Source organism: Cygnus olor, chromosome 3 (assembly GCF_009769625.2).
Source record: "Cygnus olor isolate bCygOlo1 chromosome 3, bCygOlo1.pri.v2, whole genome shotgun sequence".
Taxonomy (NCBI): Eukaryota; Metazoa; Chordata; class Aves; order Anseriformes; family Anatidae; genus Cygnus; species Cygnus olor.
This window is the reverse complement of record NC_049171.1, coordinates 49,251,305-49,277,349: the sequence shown is the minus strand read 5'-3', so window position 1 is coordinate 49,277,349 and position 26,045 is coordinate 49,251,305. Positions and strand designations below refer to the sequence as shown.

The following is a 26,045-nucleotide window of genomic DNA, read 5'->3' as shown; positions in this document are numbered from 1 at the left end:
TGTCTGGGATTACAGTGGAGATACAGGGGGAATACAGACAACAAACTAATACCGCAAAAATCTTTCTGCGATAGCACTTGAGCTGAATTTGGGATATACCTGCTTAATTTCTGTAAACCAGAATGTCTTTTTTTTTAAAAAATAGCAGTACCTGTTTTCAATTTGTAGACTGGAATCTGTTCAATGAAATTGTCAGCTTTTACTGCAAAAAGCAGGCAGAATTTTGCTCGTCCAGAACACAGAATGCAAAATCACTGTTGCTCCTTCCTAGGAGAGAAATACAGCTGCTGGAGGCAACAGTCTCATTGCGGTTGCCACGAAGATTAGGCCTGAATTAACAAAGGGAAGGCTTGGGGACAGCAGAGAGCTGCAGAGCATCTCTTACCGACGAGCCTTCTTGTTGCCTTCTTCCAGTACAAACGTGAGCATGTGCACGGGTACCGCTACGTGCAGGTGGGGATGCACAAGAGCATGCCTCTGAGCTAAGCCTTGGTCTACGATCCCCTCTTCAGGCCATTCATTATTGCGTATTCCCGTCATCAGTTTCAGAGCACATGGCCAGGCTGTCTGGATCTCTCTGTCGTCAGCGGGGAGGGAGCGCTGCTGCCTGTGTCCCTGGCGTCGAGCTGGCAGCAGCATCGGCCTTTTGTTGGGCTGCCCGCACAGACTGCCGGCGTGAGGAGGAACGAGGGGAGGCCGCACAAACAGTCCCCTTATCTGCTATCTCCAAGCCTACCAGCGGTGAGCTAAGAAGTGGTTTCAGTGTTCCAGGCAGCTGAGTTTTTGCTACGATAGCCTTTCAGACGCATATTTCTCAGCAGCGGTAAGCGGATAACAGACCTGTGTGGCCAGTTTGCTTCTGGGTCACTAGCATCTAAAAGGTAACAGGAAGAGAGGCTTTCCCTGAGTTGTAAGCGGGATTTAGAGCACAGGGAGGACTAAGCAGAGCTCCTGCAAAAGGTCTGTCACCTTGTGCACGGGTGAATACAGCCAGCGTTTTCGACTTCAAAGAGCAGAAGTGAGACCAGGCTGGCAGCCCGGCAGTCACTGACAGTCACCCGGGGACCTCCAAGTGTTTTGTCCCACATTCCGGAGGACTACAGCAGAGTCCCAGCACACAGATGTGCAAGGCAGTAAAACCAGCCTGGAATGAAGCTCTGCCTCCTCCAGGCTCAGGATGAGTCCCCACGCACAGCTCCACATCTTCTGCAGGGGGACGCTGTGCTTGGCTTCATGCAGCCGCTTTTAATGCGACCTTGTGGAAGTTTCTGCACAAAAGCTCTCTGTTTTCAGGCACACGGACCAACGTCACTGCAGCTTTCAAAGGACGAGCCAGGAGTGTAGGAGGGAGGAGAGGAAAAAAGGTCGTCCTTCGCTCTGTCCTGTAGATTTTGGCATGTGGCTCATACCAAATGGGGTTGTTAAGCTGAGTAGAAAAGAGCATTTTTAATCATTCTCTCATTTTATAGGAGGGACACTTTACTTCCATTAACAGCCCTTGGAGAATCCAATAAATTCCCAGTGGTGTTTTTCCTGCCTGGGCTTTAATTCTGCATAGAGATCTGGGCAAACGTTTTGCCAAGCCAGAAGATGAACACAAGTCATGACAGTGGGTGGAGGCAGAACGTTACAGCTGAGAATGGCCGTAAGAGAAATCAGCATCAAATGACTGCTGCAAAGAAGGTGGCAATGGAAAACTGAAGGAATTTGTCCTTGTCTCGCCTTTTCTATGATGTTCTCAAATCCACAGCCCAGCACAAGATCAACCTTTTCCTTGAGCTGGCTGGCTTCAGCTGGCCACACAGCAGCAGGTCCTCTGGAGCAAACAGAGAGCCTCACCTTGACCCCTGCTTTAAATGAGCCCCACAACCAACCCCAGCAAGTTGGTGCTGCCCTTAGTGCTGTGAGCCTGGCATGCATTTGCTTCACATGGACTTTTAGGATTCTTTGAACTAGGATGTGATCTGTTGAAGTCTGGTGTGCGCGTAATGGAAAGCTCACCAGTGTCAGGAGAGGTTTTGCTACACAACAGCATCCCAGGCAAGATTTAATTTATGAGCAGAAGAGACAGGACTGAAGCAATGAACTTCCATTAATGTTAAATTTCTTCCTCGCAGAAGTTTAGCACTCTGCTGCTAGGAAAATTCATGAATACTGGTGGAATTTCATATTTTTAAGGACTTTCTCTGAAGAAATGAAGGGAGCTGTAGAAATTTGTGGTAGAAATAGTAGTAGAAATAGCTGTAGAAATAGCAGTAGACACATCAGGAGCCAAGTTTGATTCCAGTTATGAAGGCATAACACTCACTGCTCTCAGTAGGAATGTCATGCTCATACTCAAAGCCGGTGTTTTTGCTACTCCTTGCGTTATGTGGCAGCAGTTTTTGCTCCGATGGATCCAGCATGATACATTTTCCCCTAAGACTATCCAACTTGCTTGGGGGACAGCAGGGAGGGGAGGCCGCTTGCTGCCCATCTCAAAAAGCAAGCATGCTTTGCAGAAGCTGTGAAACCACCTGAATGCATTTGCTGGCACCTCAGAAAGGCTGAGATGATTCCCCCGGCTGAACAGGAGCCGCATGCACGATACTGGAATTTTAATTTCCTTTTCCTCCCAACAGGAGCTGCTCACAGGCAGGTGCCTTTGCAGCTGATTCCTGGGGAAATAAATTAGTTTGCAACTCACTCCAGGTTGCTGGATGCTGGAGAGGTGAGAATTTGAAGGTGCCACCTTAATTCCCATTGACTCTTGTGCTAGTCCAGGTACCTGAGGTTTCCTGAGGTCTTTGTTTCAGTGTTGCCTTTTTCTCTGTCTTTAGAAACCCTCTGTTCTGTTTAAGATGGGCAGACTTACGTTTAAAGAGATGGGGGAGAGGCATAAGAAATGCAGCCGTTTGTTAAAACACAAAGCATAAAGGAAACACCAAGCTCCCAGGCTGTTCTTTACGGGGATCGCTCCCCGCATCCTCCCAAACAGAGGAAGGCCGATCAGCCTGGCGGGGACCCACACGAGATCAGTGTTTAGGGCTGTGGTTTGGTGAGGACCAGAAGAGCGGTGGGGTTCAGAGCTTTCCACTGAAGCTGTACAACAACAGCACAACAGCAAGCGGACATTGGATGCTAAATATGGGAAAGACCCGATTTTTTTTTCCTGATGGACCTCATTTAATTTGACTGTGCTCTGACAAAGCGTTTAGGAAAGCTTCAGTCCCTCAGCGTTTAAACTTCGAGCGGCTTTGGGGAGCTCGATCCCCTCACACTGCTGCGGGATTCTCCTCACAGCCACAAGCCTGCTGCCACCGGGCCTTCCCCTTCCAAAACTGACCGGCAGGGAGCCCGGGGGGCCCGGGTGTGAGGGCAGGGGGCTGGGGGCTGAAGGCTGGGGTCTGAGGGCTGGGGTCTGGGGGCTGAGGGCTGAGGGCCGGCTCCGGCCCCTCCGCCCCCTTCCCGCCGCGGTGCCCGGGGCCCGTGGCGGCCCCTCCCCGGCCGGCCCCGCTCGGGGCGGGGTCTCGCCGCTGCCCCATCGGCCCGGGCCCCGTCCCGCCGGCGGCATGAGCCCTGCGGCGGGGCGGCGATGCCCAAGGAGCGGCCGCTGCGGCGGGGCTCGGCCTTCCGCCTCTGCCTGCTCTCGGCCGCGCTCTTCCTCTGCCTCCAGCTGGGCATGCGGCGATCCTGGTGCCCGGAGGAGAAGCCCCGGGGGGCGGCGGCTGCGGGGCTGGCTCCCCCCCGGGCTCCCCCCCGGGCTCCCCCCCGGGGTCCCCCCCAGTCCCGCGGCACGGCGGCGCCCCCGGGCCGGCGGCGGGTGACCTACGTGCGGAGCGGCCGGCGGCGGGGCGCCCAGCCCGGCTGCTGCCCCCCGCAGCCCCCGGGCGGCCCCCGCAGGAAGGTAGGGGCCGGGGGAGGGCAGCCGTGTCGCGACAGGAGCCGGGGGGTGGCTCTGTGGCAGCTCGGGGGGTTGTCGTGCCGGACACCGAGGTGCTGGTGCAGACCTTTGAACGTGCGGCCACCAGAGCCTGCCTGGACGGAGAGACCTCTTGGTCCCCTCCAGACACCACCTGGGCAGGTGTCCCCTGCTGTGCCCGTGTGCAAATCCGCTCTCCTCTCTTTGCACATATTCCCCCAGTAGTTTATTTAAAGCAGAGGTAATCAGTGAGCTCTTGCGTTTTAGATTTTCTCTTGTTCTGCCTCGTCTTCCATGGGGAGCTGTGATGGGAAAAGGAAACCGCTGGTTCCTCTCCCTGGTTTCCCTCCCTGGTTTCCTGAAGGCTTTAGAAGGAGAAATGAGATGATGCCTTACATCCTTCACCGCCATGGCAGTGATGAGGATGATGTTGTCGCAGGGTGGCATTGTTCTTCAGCATGATAACCACGTGGCATCTGGTGTTGGTACCTTGTTGAGGTGTCTGCATCTCGCAGTGTCAGTTTTTGTGGCTTTTCTGGTCAATGTTAAGTTAGCTGGTGTTCTCCTAAAGCCCAGCTTTTGAATGATTGTAATTATGGGATAATTGTAGCATTCATAGGAAAAAAATTGTCATCACGTGGATTCAGATAGCTTCTTGAAGACATGCGCTAAGCATGGCATCAAACACAGGAGACAAAAGTAAAGCACGCCCTAAACCTGTTTCATGATCTTTTTGAGGAAATCAAAGGGGAGAACTAGCAATACGAGAGAGCGCTCATCGCACCGGAGACCTAGCAGTGCTTCGTGGTGTTGGAGAGCTCGAGGCTCCCTCGTCCCACAGTATGTTTCCATGCATTTCCAGGTGACGTGCTTCAAACATCACTGCTGTAGGGTCATGGTGTTTGGCACATTGCTGATGAGGCTTCAATTAAATCCCAGTAATTAATTCAAGTGAAAAATATTAGGAAATATAGAGTAGAGTGGGGTTGCCTGGTTAAGTCTGAGACCACAAAGTTGTCTCCATGTTCAGCCCTTTGGCTGAAGCATGTTGATTCAGACTAAGAAAATCTAATCCTTGAAGTGAAGATAAGGCTGTGGAGATAGTGGGAGTGAAATTCTGGGAATTTCTGGTTTGAGGAGAGAGTCGGTAAACATAGGGGAAAAACCTGAAGAGAAAATAAAAGTGGTCTGAATACTGCCATTTTTTCTTGTTGACGTGGCGATCAGGTACGATAGCTTAAAGAAGAGGACTGATTCATTTGGGTTTTATTCTTATTTATAGGCTTGTCACCAGGAAATCCTTTACTTCCCTAGGTCACTTCAGACTGTTCTAAGACAAGGTGAGGGCTCTTACCAGGCACGGACACTCACACCAGCGGTCTGTGGCTTCTTCCAGCCCTGTTGGAGAAAGGTGGCAGCACCAGACTGCTGCCAGCAGCTGGCTGGTGTGCGCAGGTTTGGGCTGGTGGAGCGGGATGCAGCCAGCTCAGCTGTGCTTTGCCAGGTTGGGATTGTCGTTTGCCATGGGTTTTGTATGCTTTCGCACGCTCCATCTGTCCATAAACCACTGTCGGTCCATTTCTGAAGTCTGCAGAGGCTTTCAGGTATGTTTTTCCTCGCTGCTGGTTCAGTTGTTGGAATATATTGCCATGTGTGAGCCAGCAGGATGGCGGTAGTAAGAAATCAGCTACGGTGAGCCATGCTCCGTTTCCTTCGTGTCGTTTCATTACAACTCTGCTTCAGCTTACATCACTGAATTAAAGGAAAAGGCTGATGAACAGAAAGTTTCCGTCGGTCTAGCTGAATATCCTACTTTCTGGCCTTATAAAAGAAATTGCAAAAACACACAGGGAAATTATCTGATGACTACTTTGAATTACTTTAAAGTTTCCTGAAGCAGAGTTCTGTCATTTATTTCTCAAGCAGAGCTGCAGTTAAGCAAACAACAGCGCCAAAAGGGTGGGAAAGAAAGACCCAGACAGGGTGGGAAAGATGGAGATTTGCCTGTAAGTGGCCCTTGTGTCTGCAGGAAATTGCTGGTGTAAACGTGTGCTTTTCTTGATCACAGATAAATCTCTTTGAGTGGACAGAGGGACTGTATGGCAGATGGAAGGGGTTTACCACCGAGGTTACAAGTGTCTGTGCATTCCTTAGCACCTAAGGTGCATGTATGAAAAATACTTGTGGAAAACCACAGGGAATAAAGTCACTGTTGGTGCTCTTGCTGGAAAGTAATAGTCAAAGTTTGGCTTTCTCGATGATCTTCTGAAGAACATGGAGAGTTGCATGATGTGCTGCAAATGTAAAGCAAACAGAAGTTTGTGATCCCATTTGCAGTTTGGCGGGAGTGCTTAAAACTGTGTTGTTGATAATAAAATGACCAAATATGTTTATAAACTGACTCTAAACTCTGCTTGATTTGAGCATTGGTATAGGAATGTACAGAGCAGATAACAAAACTCCAGCTACATGTAAACAATTTAAATTCTGACACATGTACCAGCTCTTGTAGTAGGTATCAGTGAGATCTGCACTCTCACCGACACCCACAGACATCGGAGGCAACTTTTAAAATGTTATTGCAGGGTGTGACAGTAAAAACAACAACAACAACAAACTAAAATATTGCATTTGGAATTTGAAGTAACAGCAAATTCTTATCGCAGTAATTGCAGTAAAAAGCCATGTTAGGCTTTTGTGTTCTGAAATGGGGGGGAGCCTTTTCCATTAGTCTGCTTAGGAAAAGTTGGAGTTATTTGACTTCTAGGCAGATTTATTTCCATGTAGGAGGAGGAGAAGAAAAATGAAGTTTTACATGGTGCAGTACAGTTATGCACAGGAAAAAAAAAAAAAAAAGATTTTAGTCTGGGCAGATGTTTTAAGTTCCTGCAGTTGTCCTTGCCAATGCTGGCAAGCTCTGTGACTGTCTCCTAAAAAACGAGGTTTGGGTTCCTGCTTTCTGCATGGGTTTGGCTGGGTTTTGCAGTCCAGGATTCCTGGGAGGTGGACTTGGTGTAATGCTTCAAGTCACAAGGCTGTAGCCACAGGTGGATTTCTGAAAGCGTGCCTTCTTTAAGACTAGAAGGAAACAACTACATTTTGTTTTAAAACAGTAATATCCGCTGTAAACCTCTCTGTCTGTTGGGGCTATTCAAAGGCAAGGAGTGTGGCAACTGCCCAAGTTAACCTGATGACATTGGATGCTCTTTCACATCTATGGATATGAAAATCTTTGCCTTCGGTGATTTAAAGCTAAGATTTTGCTGCGTGGGTCCATTTGCATTTTGTCTGCAGTTACAACATATATTGAAACATGAAGCATCATTGCCTAAAACAGAACAATTTTGTGGCATTGTATTTTTGTAGGCATTACTTGTACTTGTATACATTCTTATTTTTGTTCTTCAAAGATGGAGACTAATTGTTTCTCGCTGTTTGTTGGATTGTTGTTTCCCCCCTCCCCAAATAAGAACTATATCCAGAAGGCTACTGCTTCTCTTCAGCAATGACTGATGCATTCTCATCTTTAATGGAGTGATATCTTCAAAGCAATGGGGAATAACTCTTTTATAGTTTTTCGGTAGTTAATAATATGGCAAGTTCAAAATGACTCCAAGCAATTTAGCATTGCATTAATGCTAAGGTTTTACTTACAATTTAATTTTTATTTTTACTTTGAAAATGGTGATGCTGCTTTCACTTATGTCGGTGATATGTAGGGCTTCTGCGAAGAGTCCTTTTGAATTGTTCTGTGAATCTGGTAAGCAAATGTATTAGAAGTTTTCATTTTACTTGTATGTATATTGTTTTTAAGCTGACTTCACATCTTTAAAGTCTGATAAGCTTTGGATACTACTTGGATAGGGGGTTACTCTGCATCTTGATGAGCAAGAGCCAAAATTCTTGGAGAAAACTTGATCTAGTCTTTGACTTTGGTGAAGTCAAATACATATGTCTGTTGGAGAGTGAATAATGTCGTAGCTTTTACAAACATGGACTGCAGCTATGATTTGGTTGCAGAAAAAGAGTGTAACACTGAAGAGCTGGGAATTACTTCACTTGAGCCTGGGCACTTCCAAGCTGACCAACTAGAGAGAGTGTCAATGGGAGGGAAAAGATCTGAAGAGGTACAGGCAGCCAGACCTCTAAGGTTTAACTTAGAGGTCTTTTAACATATACCTCTTGTTTTAAATAGAACAAAGTACGTTATGAGAGGAGTGTGCCAAGGCTCTTCAAACTCAAAACAAAATTGTTTTTTTGGAGGACATAATGACCAATTGTTCCCTAGGTCCACCGTAAGCGGGACAAGAAGTAACTGGCTTCATTTTCAGGCAAGATGTTAGGAAAATGTTTTAACTCTCCAGTTGGGTAAGCAATGGAAAGGCCCTCAGCAAAAGTGTGAACTTTGGCGAGACGTCCGGCGAAGCTCTTAGCCGTGCTGCAAGGCACGGAGGTAGAGCTGAGTCAGCCTCCTGAGGTCACTTCCACACTTACCTGCCCCGCAATTAGCGAAGCAGTCTGGCGGGCAGAGTGTGATTATCCAGTCTGGAATTAAGCCTGAACAATGACCTAATGTCAATTTAATAAAAAGAGGTGATGGGGTCTTTAAAGGCTCTAAGTGGTCATTGCTGTGGCTTAATACCTCACTGGAGAGACCAGACTCCTCCGTAATAGTCCTGTGCTGACTGAGTGGCCCCAGAGGAAGGAGCATTACTTGACAACTTTTTTCCTCTAGCGCTTGGAGGTCTCTTACCAAAGATAAACCGACCCAAAGTTGCTAAGCTTGTAAGATTCGCACGAGGTAGCAGCTTATGGCTTCGGGCCATTAGTACCCGGGGAACAGCTGTGAGAGCCTTGGTCTTTGCTCAGATATTCAGGCTTATAGCACAGGCTGGGGGAAGGGTTATTGTGTTTGGAAGAAAAGACCGAACTTCTGTTGATAGCAGTTCTCAACAGCCGACCATCACATCTCGGGAGCACCAGCCAGCTCTGCCGCTGCATGGGGACAGCTGAGGGACCAAAAGGTACTGGGAGAGCGCAGGGATCCTTCCTACTGTCTCTGACAAAGAACGTCGCTGGCATTTTGCTGTATTTCAACCACCAATTAAATGTATTTACGGTAGACTGTAAAGAGGAGGTGGTCGTCTTGTTTCTGACAGCGATGTTACTTGCAGGCTTGTGAGGCAAATGGTCACTCAGAATAACCTTGATTCTTACACGCTTTGTATTACCTGAAATAGATTTGTCCTCCATGAATTTTTGAGAAGCGGCTGGGGAATATTATCTTTCAGAAACATTACAGCTGAATGAGATGTAATTATACCCAACAACACAGATTTCTTTCAAATACCTACTCACGACTTTCTTTCTCCTGTATAGAGAATAACTTTTCGTAGATAGTTGTGGCACAGAAAAATTGTTTTTAGGGTATATAAGCTTCCCCATCTAAAGACATAAACCAGAGATGGAAGCGGCAAGTTCTCCTTTTGGTATCTTGTTCCATAATTGGCTGTTTTGGTAGTTGTTCCAGCTTTTTCTTGAGCCAACCTGGGCAGTCTGTGAGCCCCATGCAGAAAGTGGATCCTTCATGACTGTGGTAGCTGATGGAGGAAGAAGACCACGCTGACCCGATCCCATTTGCTGTCCTCAGCTCAGACTATTGAACTGGGCTGCTGCCAAGGGAAGTGACCGGTTTTCCTGTCCTCCAGCCTGTGCAGCGATGCTGTAGTGAGTGGCTGAGTAGCTCTGGGCATGGCCTGTAGGTCCCACAAGAGGGTGGGGATTGAGTGAATATTTAACTTGGTAGCCAGTAAGGGTTTCATCCCAGCGCGTTCAGTCGGTTCACATCAGCACTGACCCATCTGTTAGAGCTGTGCATGGTAGGTGCTCGTGTGCCAGACGTCTCTGTCACGCTGAAGGGAAGACTTCAGCGACTCCCACTGGATTTTATCCACGTGCTTTGACGTCTCCACTGAGTCTCCGTCGATGTAGGTGGTGCAGCGTGGGACCTGGGGCAGCGCTGTGCTCCAGAGACACCAGCACGTGACAGCGATGGCTGTCACTCACAGCACAGCCCGGATAAAAGACTGAATGCGTAGGTGAGAAAGTCTGTGCAAACCACCACTCATCTTCATGGCATCCGCAGTATGCCCCTCTTATCGCGTGTTCTAATATTAACTCGGAAATCTGTTTGTCTTGGACGGCCGCTCAGCAATCTGGAGCTGCGTGCAGTGGATGTGAGTCACTTAACTAACTGGAGCGTTTTCATAGCTGGTAGATACTTTTGAGTATGATGAGACATTGTCTAGAATCCTTCCGATCTGCTGAAGTCTAAGATCAAATACAGTTTGTTCAGTGGAGCAAGTAAAAAGGAAAAAAAGAGATTTGATCTTTTTTTTTTTTTTGAATTGTGGTAACGCATGTATATGCTGGAATTTGTTATGTTGCATTGCTCACCCTGTTGTTGGCGTTCACGTTGCTGTATACAGAAGTGACAGTGTGACACTCTGTCCTGTTTTGAGTAAGCAGATTTCTGATGGAAGCTGTGTGTGCAAATGAACTGGGTGAGGTAAGTGAAAGCCAAGATTGTGAATTCTCTCTCGTGGTAATACGTCGGTCCGCTTGAGCAGGAGAGGGCTGTGGCACTTCCAGACATGTATGCAGTACTGAATGTCGGACCTTAAATGACACGTGCGTTCCCCTGCCTGATCTCTTTCTGCCCTGTCTCTGTCTGTCTTTCTTTCAGATGCGCTGCTCGGCTCGGGCGCGGTGGAGAAAGGCACCGGCTGCTGCTTGCTGAGGAGCTGCAGTGTCGGGGGGCGGTGACAGGGTGTCCGTGGTGTCTGGTGGCCTCCTGAAGAGCACAAGTCCTGGGCCTGGAAAGCTCGCGGGCTCTGCAGGAGGCCCTCCCTTTATTTATTTTCCTTTCTTTCTTTTTCATTTTTTTGCAACGTTTAAAAACCAGCCCTGTGATTTATGCCCTCCGTGACACATTTGTAAATCCAGTAAATAAACCTTTCCTTGTCTCTTTATGTAATGATAAACGTCGTAGTTCCAGCAGCTGCTCCCACGTGTACAGAAAGCTTGTTTCTTACCAAAGTCTTCTCCATATGCTCTGCAGATGGGAAGAAAATGGCTTTGCGGTGCTCTTTGAAATACAGTAGCATAGAGCTGCCTTGTCTGTACAAAACCCAAATCTGAGGAACCCTTGTGAGGATCCGACTGCCTTGGGTTTTAGATGCAAAATCTCTGGTTTTATATGCTGGTTGTGGAAAGAGCTAACCAAGAGCTCACGTAACAAGGGACCTGCTGGCGTTTGCTTCAGGTTCCACCCTCTGCTAGGTTTGAGGTGCAGCTTCAGGTGCACTGCTGTAGATTTGCTGGCAGTGACAGAATCCTGGGTGGTTTCCAGGACTGGTTTGTGGCTCCTGCAGACGAAAGACATTGAACACTCTGCCCATCTTGGCGTGTGGAAAACAAACCTGGCGTGCCTAACTAGGAAAGGCCTGTGGAGAGCCAGTTAGGCAGCACATCTCTTGGGGATATTGCTGAAACAGGGGATGCTCAGTGTTCTTGGTATCGGTTTTGACAAGGTAAGAAGACGCTGTTTTTTCTTTCCTGACAGGCCAGTCTGCTGGGAGAAATTAACCTGGGCAAAAAGTAAGCAAAGAAGCGCATATCGATGACATACCTGGGGCTGGAAGTGGCTGGGAAATGGGCACAGTTTGCACTGATGTTAGGGCAATGATGTTAGAGCATGAGCATTCTGGGGTCACCCCTGCTGCTGATTAACGGGGAGCTTCAAAGTAGGGTGCCTTTTGTTTAGCATCCTCTTTCGTATTTCACAAAGAGACGGTGTTTGAAATGGTAGGGGAAGAGATGGCAATGTCTAATGATACAGCATGTAATTTTAAATATTGCTTACCACGTAAAAGCCTAAAAATGATAAGAATTGGTTTGAAATCCTTCCTACCCCCTGCAGAGTCGGCAGCATTAGTGGAGGATGGAGATTTATCCCAGAGATGAGCACTGCAGGGTAGGAAGTTGTAGAGACTGTCTGAAAAAAGAAAACAACAAAGGAATGATAAAATTTGTTAATACCAACACGTCTCATTTTGGACTTTGCTCATTTATGTTCTGCAGCACTGGAAATTTCAAAAAAAAGTGAACTTTGTTTCATCCTGAATAGGGCACAGTAATAGTGTCTTGTTCTTTCCCTCACTCTTCTGAGAAAATTAAGCAAGAAGCAATTATGTGTCAATTGGCTGCTGCCGAGCTGCTATGTTTCTCCTTAGTTAGGTGTCTTGATGAATAGTTTGATCTCGTAGTTGTTATTCATTATGATGTCCGTGGGAATTCATCACAAGTTCAAGGTCAATCCACGTAGCTGGCTAGCGCTATATTCTGTGTAATGTTTAGCATTGGTGATCAAACGTTGGAAAATGTCCTTCACTGAAGAGGATGGTGCAGATTTGCACAAGCGCATCCACCATGGGCTTATAATACTTGGGTCTATACCTGCTTAGCTTGAACAAAAAATATTTTATGTCCTTTGAAACTAGCTTTATTTCCTTCTTTATAAATTGGAGAATAAATGCGTGTCATGGTTTTGGCTGGGATAGGGTTGATTTTCTTCATAGGGGCTTGTGTGGTGCTGTGCTTTGGATTTGTGATGACGATAGGGGTGATAACATGGGGATGTTTCAGTCGCTGCAGAGCAGTGCTCGCACAGAGCCAAGGCCTCTCCTGCTCCTGGTGCTGCCCGGCCAGCGAGGAGGCTGGGGGTGCCCCAGGAGCTGGGAGGGGACACGGCCAGGACAGCTGGCCCAGGTTGCCCAAAGGGATGTCCCACACCATGTGGCACCATGCTCAGCGATAGCAGCTGGGGGAAAGGAGGACACAGGGGGGATGTTGGGGTGATGGCATTTGTCTTCCCAAGGAGCTGTGCCGCGGGGTGAGCCCTGCTCTCCTGGAGGTGGCTGAACCCCTGCCTGCTGATGGGGAGCAGCAAATGGATTCCTTGTTCTGCTGCGCTTGTGTGTGGCTTTTGCTTTGCCTAACGAGCTGTCTTGGCCTCCACCCATGAGGTCTGGCACTTTTACCTCTCCAATTCTCTCCCTGATCCCACCTGGGGGCAGTGAGTGAGTGACTGTATGGGGCTGAGCTGCCTGACGGGGTTAAACCACAGAATGTGCAATCTTACATTTAAACACCTAGCAACTTGTAAGCCAGTTCTTGTTCATTTTCTAGAAGGAGGGAAATAATTGCCCAGTGGATGGTCAGTCTTGCTTTGTTTGAAAGACTTCTACATAGCTCTAGATGGTGGGTAGTAATCCATAATCATATTAACAACAAGAAAAGGAATATGTATGCATTTAAAGCTAGTATACATTTCATTCTAGGGAGCTCCATTGCCTTGTTTTATTAACTACCATGTACATGAGATAAGTAGTTGAAGAAGTAAGTGAAGTTTGGCTGTTAGAGTCATCCCTGGCTGCCCAGCAAAACGCAGTATGATCAAGTGAGCTGGTGGTGGGTTGAGGGACAGAAGCCCCTAGGTCTCTGTTGTGATTTATCTGTCTGTCTCACCTAAGGTTTTATGCTGTCAAAGCTAAATACCTGTAGAAGTCCTGCAGCCTTTTAGTTTACCCAGTGGTAAGAATTAATGTTTACTTCCTTTGTGATATTACAGAAGTTCAATTGGAAATAGCGCCTTCTCCTCCCAAGGCACAGAAGGCCCTTGTTACTAGTAGGAGCACGACCATTCATGTGATTTATGGTGGGCTCGCTGGAGCTGATCTTTTGCTTATGGCTGTGGCACCTCTTTTATGCCTTTGTTGGATGAAATTCAGGGATGAGCTGGTGTGTTTGGGGCTACACAGATCTACTGATCTTCCACTGGTGTGGATGCATTGCCAGTACAGGCTGGTGGTGAAGGGGTTTTCTGATGCTTCAGACTGCTCTGTGGGCTAAGAAGTGTGGTGGATCATTTCCTTTTAGACACTTGCATTCCTCTTGGAAGAGACAGAAAGCTGTGCAAGTGTGAAACACTCTTATTTCTGTGGAAGCATTTTTACTTTAAAGCACTTTTTTTTTTTTTTGGCAGGTTCTTAGCCTCAGGCAAAGCCAGTGGATGGGCTGCCAGAAACATCCCTATCTGTAAATCGTGATTAGAGTGCTGGAATTTGCACAAAATAAACTCGGCTTATCTGGCTAGCTGAGTATTTACTGATGAATTCTGTTTGTTGTAGCCTGTGGTTTGAATATTGAGATGAAGCCAGCCTAGGGGAAGACAGCTTTCTTTTTTCTTTTTTTTTTCCCTGTTGTGTGGATTATGACATCTCCCTTATTCTCTCAACCAAGGAATCTCAACTTCATTTAAAGCTGGTAGGCATACTGATTGAAACCCTGGTCTTGACTCTGCTTAGCAAAAGTCTAAATTTGACAAGCAATGAATGTCAGTGGTTGCTCTGTCTGTTTCTGGCTGTTATTCTTACGTGTTGGCAAGCAGGTACTGCAAATAATTCAGCCGATTGAGTATTACACTGCTTAACTGGTTTGGAGAATTTGCCTCCATAAATTTCAGTCTGTTCTAGCTCCTGGTTTTATCTCCATCAGATGAATTATCACCCTGTCAGCCTCTGGATAGTGCTGGAATTCTGCTGCCCGATTTGTTAGTGTTTTTTTTTTTGCCATAACAAAGAAATCCCAATCGCTGTGCTACATGAAGAATAAATTAGATGCAGTGCTTTCTGAATTCATAAGCATCTACAGAATAACATTTTGGCTGGTGCTCTGATACAGGTGTTTTCTGTAAGCCAAGAGCCTGCACCCAGGCTGCTGCAGGTGAGTAAGCAGAGTCCAGGTCAGTGGGTAGATTTACAAAGGGGGTGTCCACAGCAGCCAATTTAAGGCTGGAAAGCTGGTTCCCAACAGCCATGTCCTACTGAAGCCAGGGATTCATGCTGAATTCAACAGAGCATTAGTCACCCCAAATCCTCTGCATATCTGGCCCTGTCATGTTAGTTTTGGAAAGGACTCCTAACTTCCCCAAAGCCACGTCATATTGCTCAAGTGGCATACATTCTGCCACTTCATGGGGTGCCAAGCAGCCTTTATTTTTTTCCCTATGCAGGCTGGGCCCAGCCAGGCCCCTGGGGCACGGCCATGGCGCTCCTCCCGGCACGGGGCCTAGGCCGCGATGGCGAGGGACCCGCTGTGTCCCCCGGCCTGCCAGGCCTTGCTGGAGGGTGGCCACGGCAGATCAGGGCTGTGTATGTGTGGCTGCGTTTCATGCAGTCAGCTGGGAAATGGGGAGCAGGAAATGAATGTTTTCTTCATTTCGTGGCAAAACTTTGCATTCAAGAAGCGTCGCTTCTTTCCTTTCCCCTGCGAACCAGGAGAGTTTGACTTCAGGTGCAAGCCTCAGCCTCGGGCAGCAAGTGATGCTGACAGGCTCTCGAGCAAAGCCCTGGGGGTGGTGCTGAGAGCTGTGTGCGTGGGCTCTGGCCCTGGGCAAGCAATGTTAGCTGCCCTGCAGCGTCCTGGAGGAGGAGATGGTGCCCAGGAGCTAGGTGCATCCTAGGGTTTCACTCCTCAATTAAATACAACACACCCATCCAGGCATCCGTACACCTCTGGCCATTGAACTTCTTCAAGCGCAAGTCACATCGGAACCTCATTTAAATTGAAGACATTCCCTTATTAATGCAGAAAGCATTTTTATTGCAGCACCGCTTTCCATCGGCGGGATTTGATTTGGTAAATAGCCTTGCTGCAGGGGAGAACCTGCCTGCATTAATTATGTTGCTTGCTTGTCTTGGCACAGGACTTTTGTTCCTCAGCCTAATGCTCCGTGGTCAAACCTCAGGATAATGCACGGCAGTTTGATAGCACTGGGGTCTGTCTGGGAGGGACCCCATACGTGGTCAGCTTGTTCCACTGCACACAACTGGTACCTACAGGGAACAAAGCAAGTCTTTGGTGGCTGGACAGAGACGGCTGTGTGCTTGTCTGCAGTGTTGTCAGAGATGCCTCCGCTTTAGATAAACTCCAAAAAATAAAGATTAAAATAAGGAAATAGAAATATTTCCTATACAAATTCTTTCCAGTTCCTTACGGACCTCATGCAGCTCATGAAAGTTTCACTGTTGGAGTGGAAATTCTCAGTTTTGGTGGCAGCAAGATCAGATTCTAGCTGTCCTTGCCCTATGACACTCTCCATATCTTGTGCTTCAGATGAGATTTCTGCAGTATGGTTTCTTTGGTGCAAAACGCTTGTTTAAGGAAGCCAAATGGCAAAGAAAAATAGAAAATAATAATAATTTTAAAAGAAAAAAAGAAACAGTTCAGACCTGTAGAGACGGGATACCTATAAAAGCAGCCATGTTAGAAATTAATTCACTCAGATCTTTAAATATGAGTCACGGTAGAAGCCTGTATTTTAAGTTACAGCCTACTGAACCTGTGCTTGGCCCAGCTACTTTGACATTAATGATGTGGAGTAGTATATTTTTGTAGTCGTACCTCTTGTGAACCTTCTGTGTGCTGTAATTCTGTGTGTTGTATTCTGTAATGCTGATTATGTTTAGCTAAAGGGGAACTTTCTCAAGGGTTTTTCTAAAGGAGGTCTGTGCTGAGGCGTGCTTGTTCTTTCCTATTGACACCTCTGCTTTGAGGTGGATTTTTTTTTTTTACTTGTGCCACGTCTTGCTGCTCCAAATGTAAAACATTTGGAGTTATTCAGCCCTGCTGAAGAATAAAGTGCAGTGAAGCATTAGGTCGGGCTTGCAGCTGACGAGTAGACTCAACCCTATAAAATACAAAGCTGTAGCTTTTGTGCAGCGTGGCGTGTCTGAGGTTCTGGTCTGGGCTTCCTCGTCTCCCAAGCTAAATGTCTATGGTGTTGATGCATCTGAGCCAGTCCTCTAGGCTGCCTTTGCAGTTAATGGAGAGAAATGGAGCTTTCCAGTGCGTGATTCATCTTACTTATTTTAGACGTCTGCTCTGTAGTGAGATGAATCATGCCCTCAAAGAGCCCGTCTGCCTCATCTGTCCTGTCACGCAGCTCGGCTTCCCAGCCGCCTGCAGGAGCCTGGTCACTGGTTGTCCTCGTTGCATGAATGTTCCTTCACTCCTGGCTTTCCCTGGGAGTCAACCAGCTAATTGCCTCCGAAACCAGACGTAGGAGGGATCACTTGTTGCAAGAGCTGCTGTGTTAGCAGCGTGAGGAGCAATGTACCAGGTTTGGCTGCCTCCGTCCTCAGAAGCCCTCCCACACATCTCAGCAGGCTTCGCGCTGGGTACGTGTCCCCTGCAAGGCGTGCTGGCACGTGCTATAAAGCCAGTACTCTGATGGGCTGCCACGCAGTAATTTCTGTGTTCAAAGAACTTTTGAATTGAAAAAAACAACACAGCACCACCAAAAACCACAAAGATAATATGCTCAAGGGCTCCAGAGGCAGCCCAAAGAAGATGACCAAGCCCTGTCCATCGTGTCCAGAGGTAGCCTTCTTTGGCCTTCAGGAACATGACCCAGTAATTACACGTTTGCTTTGTAGACGTCTGAAATTTTGCAATTTGAATCCCACCCATTGCATTTTAAAATGATAAGAACTCTGCAAAATTTCACTCAAGAGTTCAGCTATACACTTCCAAAAGGAGGTGAACATAGTGATATGCAGGGTAGAGCCAGAACAGCTGAAGATGTGTATCATTCGTTTCTATGGCTAGCAAATATTTACAGTTATTGATGGTATTTATTGCCACAAGCGCTTTCCACTCATATTTGGTTCTGCCTCAAATATAAAAAAATACTGTTACACAGTTTAATCAGATGATTTTATATTTTCCCCTGGTTTAAGACACCAGTGTGTGTATTGACAAGTCTTTTATTTCTTCACTGGAAGCCACGGATTTGGTGGCAGGACAATGGGAGTCCAAAATTTTTGTCTATAAACATGGCTGATATTTTAATAGGCTGCTAAAGAAGAAGAAAACTTAAATGAGGGAAAAATCAGTTACTGAGTTAAAAAGATGGAAACAAGGGAAAGTTCTTGACTAATTCCCTTTCACATTTAAACAGAAGGGAAGGGAAGGGTTGAGCTGTTTGAATTACTGGACTGAAACTTTACAATTGATCTGGGAAGAATTTCATGATTTACACTTTTGTGCCCAAGCTAACGCTAGAAAAGCCAGAAATTCTGCAAACCTACCATTTTACACCTGATAGATCATGAGCCTTTTGCACATCCTTATTTAAACTTTTTATTATAATTTCAGATTTTTTTATTACAAATGATGCCATGTGTGCTACGGATTATTTAGGGGTTATCAGATGATTATCGCAGATGGCTGGTGAGGGAAAAAAAATAGAAATAAATGGTCTGTGGGGAAAAGTCACCACAGATTACTGCCAGATTGGTCTGAAGGAAACATCAGTCCATATGTGTGAAATATGTGGAAAAAAAATCAGACCTTCAAATGGATTCTAGCTTTCATAAGAAAGCAATGGCATTGACTTAAGGTTTTCTGTGCTCTCTGGTTATCTCATCTACTGAAAACCTAGGCATCACTCTGGGTAGCATTTTCTTAACATACGTTATACTTCTGGGACTGCTGAAGTTGGTGTCTGACCAGTGCTTGCAACAAAGTCTGTCTGAAAACTGATTTTTGTTACAGTGCTAATTTCATGTAAAGTGCCCACAAGTGAAATGATATATGTATAGAGATACTTCAGGATATTTAGTAGGATATTTTAAAGCAGTATTGTAACTTTCCAGCTGGTGTCATCTATTCATATGAAGAAACAATCAGGACATCCTCATGTTCAGGTGTCATGGTGCCTTGTCAGATGAGTCCTGACCATCAGGAGATAGCCTACCAGTGGTGACAGCAGTGGACAGAGATGCAGAAAATCGGAACTGGTGTTCTGGGTCCTCCTGGATGAATGCGTGATGTGTGCGGCAGCCACAGGGATCTGCTCACAGCTACTGTCTACAAGCAAGGAAAGCCACATCATGATGCCACTGCTGGGTCTGCGTTGAGGAAATAGGGTCACAAAACCTGGAGGGCAAGAACTTCTAGGAAATGAGTGTGCGTTTATCAGGAATAAACCTGATTTTCCCAAAGCAGCTGGTTTGCAGGGACTGGGTACACGTTATTTGCAGATTTCGTTTGAGAAGGCTTCCATGGGTACGAACACTATGGAGCAGGCTGAAAAATATCTGAAAAACTATAAACAAAGGCTGCCAATGGGCATAAGGAGTGCCAGCTTCAGGAGGGCTTTTTGTCCGTCCTGAACATACCTGTATTGCGTCACCGACATCAGCGGGTTACCCCCTGCAGGCAACCTGATTCAAGAGCCGTACTCTGCTTTCATCCCCGTTCATCATTTGTGGATCTCATTGTATTGTAACTACTGATCTGCCCAGTGTGGGTGTTCAGTAGGTGTTTGAGCAGACCCCTCGAATGTATTCATTAGCGAGTGGAAATGGGCTTCTTCGTTGGAAGGGGCTAGGGACCAAAGGTGACGTCTGAGAAGCTATTCAAAAGCATGGCCGTGAATCAGGAGCTCTGTCACAAAAATAGCGTTTGTGTGGTGCTCTTAAATATAAAGGGCTATAGAAAAGGTTGATCTCTTTCTGTTCTTTTTAGTGAATCTGACTTATTAAGCCACCGTGTTTTTAACCTCCTTTTCATGTGTTTATTGATAAATTTTGGAGACCTATCAGTGGAAAGACAGTTTGTTGTCTTTAACATTTTAAGGAGCTGAGAGTAAGCCGTGATAGCTCTTTGATACCCCACTCTTCTGAAAAAGAACCTCATTCATGTGATTAATTATAGTGTTGTTTTTTTTTTTTTTTCTTTTTCTTCCCTGTCCCCACAATGGCTGCCCTGTAATTCCACTAGTTAATGAGATCCTTCTCATCCAAATAGATTTCAGAACAAATGGGCACAGATGTTTAGGTGTCTGGGGTTTCTTCTGCTTGAAAATGATTGTCAGTCTTCATTTTCATTTCAGCTTTCAAGCCTGTAGAAACAACGGCATTCCTGCCATTGCAAGCGTTATTCAGGCGTGTGAACTGTGACTCATTCTGAAAGATTACGCACTTTTCCCTCCTGAGCGTGCACCTATCCTCCTGCTGGGTTAGCTGCTTGCAGGCCGCTGTCTGAAGCCAGCGTGCTGGGGTACATGCTGCTGCAGAGTTTTTTGGCTGGCTGGTGTTCAGCCTTGTGCTGTGCAGGATATAGCAGTCCCCTGCTATTGCAGACAGCAAGCTTCAGGGTGGGAGATGCTACTTTTGTCTATTTCTGAAAAATATGTTATCAAATGTCTTTTTCAGCATCTCTTTACAGAAACAAACAAACAAAACCCAACAGAAAACAAAGAGCAAACCCTAAAGGAACAATAAACCTCATACAGACCTCCTGGCTCCCATTCACTCCAGCCTATGTTTACTTTGGCTGAAAAAACACCAGTTCGTAATATCAGCTCAAGGCAAGCTCCATCTGGTCTGACGGTCCTCTTTCATCACCTTTGTTTTCTGGTTTTGTCCTCTCCTTTTCTCCCTGGTGTCAGAGGATTCCTGCTGTCACCACGCAGGCTCATGGTCCCCAGCGGGGCTGGCTGCTGCCTCCCCACCAGCCCAGGCCTTGGGGCTGGGCTGCTCCCCTCCATCATCTGACTCCATCCAGGCCTGTTGATCGTTATCTCCTGTATGCTTTCCAGGGCTTTTTGTGAAATAAGGTCCTGTAGGAATCCCAAATGTGTTTTTTTTTTTCACAGCATCTCAGGATAGCTGAGGTGGGAAGGGCACTCTGGAGGCCATCTGGTCCAGCCCCTGCTCAAGCAGGGACACCCAGAGCTGCTTGCCCAGGACCACGTCCAGGTGGCTTGGTTTGTAGTTTATTGAATGTTGAAATTAATTTATGGAAAAAAAACACACTCATTATGGAAGCCCCGTTAATCACAACTGATTAAAGGGAAGCTTGAAACTACCTACCCAGCCACAGCAGTGAATTCTCCCACCTGAGGATGAAGAGTCGTGAGGAATCAATCTTAATTCAGTACAACTTAACACCGTGCTTGTATGTATATCTACTTGAGGGCAAGAGATAACACGTCTAAATTTCCTAGCACGACAAAAGCAGGCAGAATTTGGGGAAGGTACTGCAGATGGGAGTGCAGAGCCCTGTTGCTATTCGAGCACATGCCTGGAAGACCTTTTCTGTCCCACTTTGTCTGCGTGGGAAGTGTTTGAAAAAGTGACAGGGTCCCCAAGGTTCAAAGCTGATGGGCCTCACAGGGAGTACAGAGAGCATCCACTGCAGCTAGTTCCCCGTGGTTACGAAAATGAGGATTTGTAGGGCCAAGGGGAGCCACACTGGCATTTTTTTCCAGGAAAACAAAGGATTCTGGTGTATCTTGTCAGGCAAGCGTGGGGGGCGAAGGGGGCTTTTCTCAAAGAATGCAGGAAGCTATCTTTTCTAATGAGATGAAAATCTTTTTAGATTTAAAAAAAAAGGAAAGAGATTGTTTGCAGAAGTTTCCTTTGGTGATTGGTGTTTGCAGTACAAATCCTTCTTTCAGTGGACGCTGGAGCAGAGAGATGTGATAGACAGAAAATGCAATAGAGATAAAAATGATTTCACTGTTTTCAGATGTCCTGCTAGAGGGTTTAGATATTTAGAGTTTGTTTTTCTTCCTGCATTTATATAAGCCGAGGCTTACCTGGGTGTCCCAGAATAACTGTGTTGACACTTGTATTCTGGATAAAGAACCCTCTTTTCTGAATTAGCTGCATCTGCTTTTGAAGTTGATTATGATAAATCGTACTTAGATGCTCTTTCGCTGTAGCTCAAACCCTACTTTGTTCTGCAATAACTTTCATGTGCAGACAAGCCCCTAGGAAACTCTTTCTGTTTGAAAGGAAATCTCCTTAATTTATTAGCCCTTGCGCTTTATGCTTGTGCTGAAAACAAATGCTGTTCCTTTAAGTGGTTTGTGTTTTTTTTTTTTTCTTTGCAGACTGTAAGGTGGCACATTGATCTGCAACCATGGGCAAGTCCAACTCCTTCCCTGAACTTTGAGGCCTTGAGGTTCCTGAAGTATATTAGCACTTCTCAGGTAGGTTTTCATTTCAGCCTCCATTCAGAAAACGGTTCTGCCTGACACAGTCTGTGCCCTCTCAGATAAGGAATTAACCTCACACCAAACTGTTTTTGCAATTGCTTTTGGATATATGCTTTGTTTCTAAAGTCACTCAACGTTGCAGTGATGGTCACCATGAACGTAAAGGTCAAAATACAGGGTAGAAAGCATGCATTATATCCTTTTTTTTTTATTTACAGACCTATCTGTGTCCTGACAGAAGCACAAAAGGACTGAAATCCCAGCAGTGGTTCCTCTCCCAGCCGCTGTCTCTTTCTCAGACAGAAAAATACTGAGCAGCCTGTAGTGAGAGGGCCGTGTGCTTATCCACTTCAGTTCTCAATAATAATGCAATAACCCTGGTCCTGTTCATTAAAAAAAGGATGCATTTGAGGTTCACAGTAAAATGAGATCAATGCATCAGTCCCTAGCTTGGATGAATTTTCCAAATAGTGCCGAGAGAACTCTGATTACCTGAGGCCAAAAAAGGGGATGATGACCTGGAGAATTAGTATTTTTATGTGTTTTTTCAAAGGTGACATCTCCAAACCCAGCGTGCATTGACAGATAGTTCCAGGGCTCAGCCTATGTGGAAACTGGGCTGTCGGGTCCACATAGAGACATCACTTCTGCACAACAGCATTTATGCATGTATTTCCTGTAATAAAGAATGGAAAAGGTACTGGATACCCACAGTTCTGATGGGGTGGGTGTTTTAGGTACCTGGGTCTATCAGGAATTGGACCTTGAATGCAAATTTAACTGCACCATTAGCTTCCTCTGAAAAGCAGCAAAAAGTCTCAGCTCACTGAAACGTCATTCACGTAAGAAGTTCTTTGTCAGTGCAGTGCTTTCAGGGCTGAGCCAGAAGACTCACCTGAAGCATATCTGGAAAATATGCTGCTGTGCCTACAGTTTGGTAGCTGGGAGGGCAGCAGAGCAGTCACTTATCCTCCTGCTTGTGGTACCCTGGCTAAATGCTCAGAAACACAAAGAGAGCGTCTCTGCCTGCCCTGATGCTGGCACCGAGAGGACAAAAGGCAAGACAACACAGCGAGAGATGTGTGTAGGGCTGCTTGTTTTACAGTGCACAAGTTTAGGCTGAGGCAACATGTTAAGCTGAGAACATCCCTCATCTCATTGCCTTAATAAACAGTGGCAGATGCTGCTAAACTCTGCCAGTTGCGTCAAAACCTACAAGGACGTCAATTAGCAGAGAGTTCATCACTTCTGACACACTTATCAAGAAGTTCTGATCCCAGAGTAACTGACCCTGGGGACAAGCCTAAGTGAAAACAACAAAATGAGAGAAACTCTTGTTTCTGACCTGGCAGCTGTTACAGGATTAACAGCTGATGGGGTTACACCATGCCTAGTAGGAGCATTTCTGGAAATGGGATCCTGCTTATGCAGATGAGCATGGACTCTCGTTATCTTTGCTTGCTGAGCTACTTACTCTGCTGGAGTTCAGCTCCCTGCTGTAGCGTGGAGCAGCTCACGCTGCTGGAGGCAGGAGATGCCATGTCAGCGGGTCAGGGTATGGCCAGAGAAAGCTTTTTCTTGCCAGTGTCTGGCGACCAGATGAACCACCTTACAAGTGCTGTTATTCGTGTGACAGCAGCGAGTGGAAGCCCAGAGCAGGACGTGAGCTCAGCGCAGCAGTGTCTGTAAACAGATGGGTGATGGTGCTAAAGGTAGGGTTCAGGTGTTTTGATTTGGGGTTTTATTTTAATAGCAAGAGCTATTGCTAGCTAAAATTGCTCCAAATTCTGAGGGTTGGAATTGCTCATAATACCATGAGTCAATTAAGTGGCAGCGTTGCAGAATCTTTTATTTTTCTGTAGAGAGCACATTATTCTTCTGTAGCTTAAAATTAGTGCTTGTTATCACAATGCCATTGATTCTTTGACTGTTAAGTGACTGAAGGGAAATGGGTAGTGGGGTGCAGTGCAAATCAGCACTTAAAACTTAGTAAATCCCAAGAGCAGCATGAAGAGATGCTGTATTAGCTTTTATGAATTTTCCATGAGAATCAGGAGCTAAGCAGGAATAGGGAGGTGGTGAAGCAGCTTGCAGCTCTGTGGATGCAATGCTCTGCATAATGATCTTTCAAAGCTTAAACAACTTTAAAAAATAGAGGTTTATTTACTTATTTTGAGGAACATGCTGGAGAGTGCCTACCACAGCAAAGGCTGTATTCCAGTTGTCATTCTCACTTCTGTTTTTGTCTCTATTGTCATCTTTCCACCTTCTTTTTTTGGCTGTCTGGCAGTGCCAGCTCCCATCCCCGCAGCCACAGCTGGTGCTGGGTTCAGGGAACAACTTCTCATTGTGGTGGCTCAGCAGGGCTCCTGCAGTGTCTATATCCCTTCTCCTTTTGCAATGCTTTTATCCTGACTTGAAGCTCTCAAAATATAATATGCCAGCAGAGCACAGACACGTGCTATGATTCCTCTGTTTAGTTAAACACTTGCTTAAATCCCTTTGTTATTGAATAGGGGGTGTTGTAAGGTCATGATTAAATCTCTTTGGGAGATTCAGGACGCTACAGGTGTACTGTATAGCATACGTTGCGGTGACACTGCAATTTGTGATTAAAACATTGAATTGTGACATGATTTGAGCATGGTTCAGGATGCGGAACCTACTCCAAGGTTTGAAAGGAAAAAAAAATAAGCATTTTAATGCTGAAATAACGTGTTCTCAGGAAAATTGATTTCAGGGCATAATATTAATGTTTAATTATTTGCTTTTTAAACTGTGTTGCTCTCTGGGGGATTATGTAAGCCCTGAATTTCACCAAGCAGAACAGACAAACAAGGAAAAAAGTGATCCAATTTCCATAGCTGCGGATCAGATTGACAAGCAGATTTAAATGAAACTTCTTTCCACTCTTTTCCCAGAAGGCAAATTAAAAACAAATTTAAAGTTACGTCTTAAAATAAAACATGCTTTGATTTCAACAGATTTCGTGTGAACACATGAACCTGAGCAGCCTAGGAGGGAACTCCGAAACCACAAAGAAGCCCTGGTCAGTCTGCCTTGATGAGAGGTTTGGCCTCATTCATCGGATCAGAAGCAAGCAGTGCCGTCTCTATTCCCTTGGGTGAGTGCTCCGTTTAAAAGACAGCAGATTTTTCCGTGGTGCATTCGAGCATCAAAGAGCCTTCTAAATGCAGCACAGACTGCAACAAAGCTGTCTTTTAAAATACTGGCTTTGTTCAGGTGTGTTTAGTATGTGCTGATGTGCTTCTGTGAACTCTGTTTTTAGGGAGAAACTTTTCTGCAGGAGGGTCTTCATTTTCCTTCACTTTTCTGTCAGTATGAAAATAAATTGCCTCACGGTGAGCAGTGAGTGGTAGTTCCAGCAGAGGAAGATGGAAATTAGTGAGATAAACTGGGGAGCAGTACAGCGTCTTCCTGAGCAGAAGTGACTTGCGTAATTGCCAGGTACTTCAAGCAGCATTACTTCTAAAACTTCATTAACTACCCCTGGGAAGAAATTGTACATTTCCATACGAGAACGTGGTTGCTGAGCACTTCAGGGGTGATGTGTGCCGAAGTGATAATAATGAAGGTGGTTGTGGCCTTATTTTAAAACGTTTGTAGTGTGTGTGATGTTTACAACACTTGAGACTGAAGTTTTTGCTCTCGACAGTACAAGTGGCTTTGCAGGTAGCAAAACCACAACTGCAGCCTGTTTCCCTGCTGATAATGCCTCTGCCTCTTGCAAGGACGAGGGAACTCAGTCCTCAGACTTTGTCAGGCCACTGGCCCTTTACATTGTCCCTCAGTGCACAGTTGCATCAGGAGGGTGATCAGCAGGATCTGGACCTCATTTCACACAGGTGGCCCTGTGGCTGCTGCCCAATGCGACTTTGGGGTCCCGTGAGCCAGCTTTAGGTTCGGGGTGCGTTGGAGGGCTTCATCTCCCTTGAACCAGCACAGGCTGTTTCTGTGATATTGCTGCTGCGGGTTCAGAAATGGTCCATG

General features: G+C 46.2%; 1 protein-coding gene across 5 annotated transcripts in view; it reads left to right on the top strand.

The window, feature by feature from the left end:
• Positions 1–9,773: 9,773 nt before the first annotated feature.
• Positions 9,774–26,045, top strand: part of METTL24 (methyltransferase like 24) — a 36,444-nt gene continuing 20,172 nt past the window's right edge. The window contains exons 1-3 of one of the 5 annotated variants that reach the window (XM_040550806.1): positions 9,774–9,999; positions 21,930–22,028; positions 25,019–25,158. In XM_040550806.1, the coding sequence (XP_040406740.1) occupies positions 25,034–25,158 (125 nt within the window). In that variant the 5' untranslated portion in view covers positions 9,774–9,999; positions 21,930–22,028; positions 25,019–25,033. The other 4 variants (XM_040550803.1, XM_040550805.1, XM_040550804.1 and 1 more) reach the window with 4 other exon arrangements.